At 34.8% G+C, this 6,576-nt stretch overlaps 1 protein-coding gene across 1 annotated transcript; it reads left to right on the plus strand.

Annotated features, from left to right (window-relative positions):
- The first annotated feature begins 331 nt into the window (after positions 1-331).
- On the plus strand, positions 332-5,194 carry LOC111713310 (uncharacterized). Its single transcript, XM_023488147.1, has 3 exons — positions 332-439; positions 2,012-2,996; positions 3,911-5,194. Exon 3 carries the CDS (start codon positions 3,970-3,972, stop codon positions 4,999-5,001), a length of 1,032 nt encoding a protein of 343 aa, XP_023343915.1. The 5' UTR covers positions 332-439; positions 2,012-2,996; positions 3,911-3,969; the 3' UTR covers positions 5,002-5,194.
- Positions 5,195-6,576: the final 1,382 nt, after the last annotated feature.

Consider the following 6,576-nt stretch of genomic DNA (forward strand, 5'->3'; position numbering starts at 1 on the left):
AACTAAATATCTGCAACATTCCATTATCAGAAAGTGAAGAATACGACATTTGATGAATTCTTTCGATGTATTCGTTATTAAGGGTTTCACTGTACGTACAATATATTACTTCCATCTTCCTATTCCACTGTTTTATGGGTCTCCCTGTAGTTTAAATTTTGCTGAACATACAGTGTTGTGCTGATCAGAAAGACCCGGAATTAATTTGCATTGAATCAGAGAACTCTATAACCTAATTTTAAGAAAATGATTGATAAAATGATGATTACAAAATGTTCAAAATGTGTTCCGCCTTTTTTGAGCATTTAAAATTAACATTTATAATATATGATTATGACTGTACAAAGAATGAAAAACAAATTTGTTGAATAAAACTTAAAATCAGGAAGCTCTAAGTCATCCGTACATCAAGAACGCCCCTTGGGCCAAGCCTAGTGAGGTCAGTTGAAAAACATTATTAAAGGGACTGTACGCGTCATTTTAAGTGACCCTTCATTCCAAGGTGGCAATGCCAGTGTTACAACGGTAACCTTTGAACCTAAATCTGATCAGAAACACGGAAGATAGCGTAGTTTCTGACGCGGAAAAGTTGATATTTTCTCCATTGTTTTATGTTTGCAAGAAATGCGCAAGTCACTGTAGAAAAACCGCAAATTAATAGATAAGGTTAAAAAAACACTGGATATCTAATTGAAATTATGCTTACAGTTAATTGTTGACAATCATTATCGACGACCCTTTGTTAACGACAGTGTTTCGGATCCATATCATTTTGATTCGGATTCGGATCCGAGGTAACTTTTGATTCTGTGAATCGGATTTTCCCTATTAAATGTTATGCAAGGTTATAATTTATAAACTATAGTAATCCTAAAGTTAAAAATGTCGTCATTACTATTATATAAATGTAAACATTAAATTATTAAAGATAATTTTGAAAAATTTTCGTCATGTAAATAATACATTTACGAACCATTTTGATTTATTTATTCCATGGTTTTGGTTAATTTTTGGCGCTACCCGGATCCATATCAACGTTTCCTGATACGGATCCGGATCCGACCAAATGATACGGATCCGACCGGATCCGGATACGAAACACTGGTTAACGATCATTACCAACCTTTTTAAACAAAAAAAAAATCTTTTTTGGGTCAGAAAACTCCCAAGTCATAAGCGAAAAAAAATTTAAAAACGATTGTATTATTGTTTATATTTCGTTTTTTTAAGTTTAAAAAGCATGGTTCCTTCGTTGTGACCCATCATTTTTTCACCCGTTTTTAAAACGATTAACAGTACTAACCCTAATACACGTGTTTATGCATGCAGTGTAATATGATCTACAGCTGTTAATTCTAGCCTGCCTGGGTTTGTCAGTTTAAAATATTTATGACTGCACAGTGCACACCATGCTATTGAATTTCTGGGATTATCATTACTTGTATTTTTTATTTTAGTTTTTTATTTTATTAAAAGTTCCATTACCAAATTATGTAAATTCTTTAAAACTTGCCCAGATTCTAACTAACTGGTTAGATGGTTAGAAATTTTTGTGACTTAAATTTTCGATCTGTTTTTTTTTGGGAGGCTCCATAAAAATGAGTGAAGTCTACAAATATGAAAACTAAATTTTCTTAAATGTGCAGTTGTTTTTTCTTCCCTTCTTTTACCTTGCTTCAATTGTTAGATATAAACTCTTAAGAAGAACATTTTTGAATGAAGCCCAACCTTATACGGTCACAATTTGTTCGGTTGGAACTTAAAAGTGATATGGGGAAAATGTAATTAGATTAAACTGATGTGCGCGCAGTTAAAAAAAAAAAGTTTGCTGATTTTATCTTTTTTGGCAATCGGTTACTTTTTAGGGTAGAAAATAAGTTATTAAAAATATAGGAAAATGTATTAAAGCTTAGAAAACATTTTGGTGAGTCCAATATTTGATTTTTTCCGAGCTTTGAGCTTCGGAACGGATTAATTTCTGCAAACAAACAGAAAAAAATTTCTTATTCAGTTTGAGTGATTCCTGCCTTTGCTGTAGAGTGTCCTTTCTTGGTCTGACTTCTTCCTGGGAATCTCTCTAATTCTCCAACCAATCTTAGTTCTAACCTGATCTCTGATCCTCCAACCAGTCTAAGTTCTAAACCTGATCTCTGATCCTCCAACCAGTCTTAGTTCTAAACCTGATCTCTGATCCTCCGACCAGTTTTAGTTTAACCTGATCTCTGATCCTCCAACCAGTCTTAGTTCTAACCTGATCTCTGATCCTCCAACCAGTCTTAGTTCTAACCTGATCTCTGATCCTCGAACCAATCTTAGTTCTAAACCTGATCTCTGATCCCCAACCAGTCTTAGTTCTAACCTTATCTCTGATCCTCCAACCAATCTTAGTTCTAAACCTGATCTTTGATCCATCAACCAGTCTTAGTTCTAACCTGATCTCTGATCCTCCAACCAGTCTTAGTTCTAACCTTATCTCTGATCCTCCAACCAATCTTAGTTCTAAACCTGATCTTTGATCCATCAACCAGTCTTAGTTCTAACCTGATCTCTGATCCTCCAACCAGTCGTAGTTCTAAAACTGATCTCTGATCCTCCAACCAATCTTAGTTCTAACCTTATCTCTGATCCTCCAACCAGTCTTAGTTCTAACCTGATCTCTGATCCTCCAACCAGTCTTAGTTCTAAACCTAATCTCTGATCCTCCAATCAGTCTTAGTTCTAAACCTGATCTCTGATCTTCCAACCAGTCTTAGTTCTAAACCCAATCTCTGATCCTCCAACCAGTCTTAGTTCTAAACCCTAATCTCTGATCCTCTAACCAGTCTTAGTTCTAAACCTAATCTCTGATCCTCCAACCAGTCTTAGTTCTAAACCTGACATTGCAAATTCTGTGTATATTATTATATGACTAAAGACTATGAATAATTTCAGAAAAATGACTAGAGCTGTTTGAATTTTTTCCAGTCCACTGAGTCCTTGTTTGCAGGTTTCATCAGGCAAGCATATAATTGATGTGTTTGGGGTTTTCTGTCGGTGCTTAGGATCCATTTAATTTTGATGCGGATACGGATCCGCACTGGAAACAAATGGATTCTGATCCAAATCCGGATCCCGATCCAGGTCATTTTATTAAGATTTACTGAATTTTTCTAAAAAAAAAAATTTTTTAAAAAAAATTTTTTGTTTTATTTTTTTCGCATATTTTTATCCTAAAACTCGATGAACCATTCAGAAATGAGGAAATATTTGTAATCTCTTTTTTTCCAAATTTCAGATTTTCGTTTTAGGAGTAAAAAAGTTCTTTTTGCAGGTTTGGTTGATATTTTACTCCTTGGATCCGGATCCTTGGATCCAGATCCGTGGATCCGCATATTTTTTGCGGATCCGGATCAGGATCCAGGAAGCCAAAATCTTGCGGATCCAACGGTTCCGGAACCTAAGCTGGTTTCAAGGGAATTCATAATATTTGCATATAATGTATATTTTCTGGAAAAATCATATTCTTCCTCCCCCCCCCCCCCTCCCTTCAAAAATACTTTTCTTTTAATACCCAGAAGTAAAAAAATGTTACGGGTTTATTTCTCTGAATTGGTGAAAATAAATTAATGTTTGGGTTAAAAGTATCAAAAAGAATGAATAAAGTTGCCTTGTAATATCTAATTTTATATTTATTTTCCTTAATCATAAAATCATTGGGGGGGGGGGGGATTTTTTAAAAATATAAACCCCTGACTCATTAAGCTTTCTGATTAATTAAAGAAAATAAAAATTACAAGCAAAACTAAATATTTTATCTTAACTTGACACAAAGAAAAATAAATTTCATATATCTAATATTAACCGAAAACCCAAGTACTGCAGATTTTAAAGTTCTCTTTTATTCCTGAATTGAACTCTGCTATATATTTAGATCCAGCTGTCCGGTGTTAGTGTTGAGATAATCCTGAAATGAATTCCTAGAAGGACGTAATGGCTCGTATGGAAATTTACACTTGTGTCAATAAAGAAAAAGGATGCAATTGGACTGGAACCAAGTTTAATGTATATGAACATCAGGAATTTATGTGTGACCACTACACTTGTGTCAATAAAGAAAAAGGATGCAACTGGACTGGACAAAATTTCAATGTTTTGAATCATCAGGAAAGTTGTCAACGCTATTCTTCTGCCAATAAAGAAAAAGGATGCAACTGGACTGGACAAATGCACAATGTTTTGAATCAAGAGGAAATTAGTAATCACTATATTTGTGTCAATAAAGAAAAAGGATGCAACTGGACTGGACAAAAGCACAATGTTTTGAATCATCAGGAACATTGTGAACACTTTTCTTGTGTCAATAAAGAAAAAGGATGCAACTGGACTGGACAAAAGCACAATGTTTTGAATCATCAGGAACATTGTGAACACTATTCTTGTGTCAATAAAGAAAAAGGATGTAACTGGACTGGACGAAAGCACAATGTTTTGAATCATCAGGAATATTGTAAACGCTATATTTGTGTCAATAAAGAAAACAGATGCAACTGGACTGGACGAAAGCACAATGTTTTGAATCATGAGGAATATTGTAAACACTATATTTGTGTTAATAAAGAAAAAGGATGCAACTGGACTGGACGAAAGCACAATGTTTTGAATCATCAGAAATATTGTAAACACTATATTTGTGTTAATAAAGAAAAAGGATGCAACTGGACTGGTCGAAAGCACAATGTTTTAAATCATCAGGAATATTGTAAACGCTATGTTTGTGTTAATAAAGAAAAAGGATGCAACTGGACTGGACGAAAGCACAATGTTGTGAATCATCAGGAACGTTGTGAACACTATATTTGTTTCAATAAAGAAAAAGGATGTAACTGGACTAGACACAAGAGAAATGTATTGGATTATCAGGAAATTTGTGAGATTGCTGGTCAAAATGAGATTTTGGAGAAAGTTGTCAAGGATATTGAAGGGTTGATTCTGAACACAGCAATGTGTAGAGAGATGAATTAGAGAGAATCTAAAGCTGATAATCAGTAAATCATCGACACTGGAGGGAAGATCGGGAGGGCGAGGATGTAGTGAGACCAACAGCATGGGAGCCTGTATGTGGAACTGGTAAAAGAGGAGGGGAGGGAGGAGAGGGGAGACCAGGAGGGTGAGGATGTAGTGAGACCAACAGCATGGGAGCCTGTAAGTGGGATTGGTAAAAGAGGACGAGACCAGGAGGGTGAGGATGTAGTGAGACCAACAGCATGGGAGCCTGTAAGTGGGATTGGTAAAAGAGGACGGGGAGGGAGGAGAGGGAGGGGAGACCAGGAGGGCGAGGATGTAGTGAGACCAACAGCATGGGAGCCTGTAAGTGGAACTGGTAAGAGAGGACGGGGAGGGAGGGGAGACCAGGAGGGTGAGGATGTAGTGAGACCAACAGCATGGGAGCCTGTAAGTGGAACTGGTAAAAGAGGACGGGGATGGAAAAGGATTTGAGGTAAACTTACAAGAAGAAATGCTGCCTGAAACTTAGTATCCAGCAACCTCAACATCCAAATATCTTAACTTAACTAATTGGTGGAGTGCAGAATCTCAGTTTGAACTAGTTTGTTGAGCACTTAATCTCTCAGTGTATAATATCTGAACTTCTAACTAGTTCGTTGAGATATGATTCTCTAAACTTTTAACAAGTTTGTTGAGTTCTTGATTTTTTAACTGAACTAAAAATAATTTGTGTATTTGTGAATATTTTAACTTTACCTAGTTAGTGTAGTTCCAACTATTTTAACTTTTAATTAGTTTGTAGAGTGCAGAATATCTTAACTTTTAAATAGCGTTGAAATTCAAATATAATTTTTTAACTGTCTGGTTGAATTCGAATCTCTGAACTTGGTTCTTGAGATCAGAATCTCACTTTTAATTTATGTTAAGATTTGATTCCCTGAACTTTCCTCAAGTTTTTAGAGTGCTAAATTTCTTAATTTTAAACAATTTGTAAAGTTCTTAAACTCTTACCTGAAGCTAGTTTACAGTTCCAAATATTTTAACTTTTAACAAGTTGTTTGAGTGCGAATATTTAATCTTAAGCTAAGTTTTCTGTAACTGTTTTTAACACTACAATTTGTCAGCAAATGAATCATGAAAAAAAATTTATCCATGTATGCTAGTTCATTTTAATGTTCGTCATACAATATTGGAGTTTTGAATCTGATTAAATAAACTGTTGAATGAATTACGACTCAATTACACAATACAACTCTTAAAGGCGCGGCCATTTTTATAAAAGACCCAATTCTTTGTAATATTAAAATTTTATGCAAGTTTTTTATGTTAACGTTTTAGGAAATAATTAAAATGCTTAAGGAAAGCTAATGTTAAACAGGATTACATTTTTTATTTGTTTCGTTCATTTTTCTCGAGAAACTCTGGGATGGCTATTTTGTAAGGTATTTAATGGAGGGAGGGAAGACCAAGCGGTCATGAACCCTGTTGAAAGAGTCTCCGAAAAGAGGCATAAAATGTGTTATTCAGGCGGAAATTTCATTAATTCTTCATTTTTTTCAACATATGGCACAGGATCACAAAAGTATTAATAAC

The sequence above is a fragment of the Eurytemora carolleeae genome, unplaced genomic scaffold (assembly GCF_000591075.1).
Source record: "Eurytemora carolleeae unplaced genomic scaffold, Eaff_2.0 scaffold1405, whole genome shotgun sequence".
NCBI lineage: Eukaryota > Metazoa > Arthropoda > Copepoda > Calanoida > Temoridae > Eurytemora > Eurytemora carolleeae.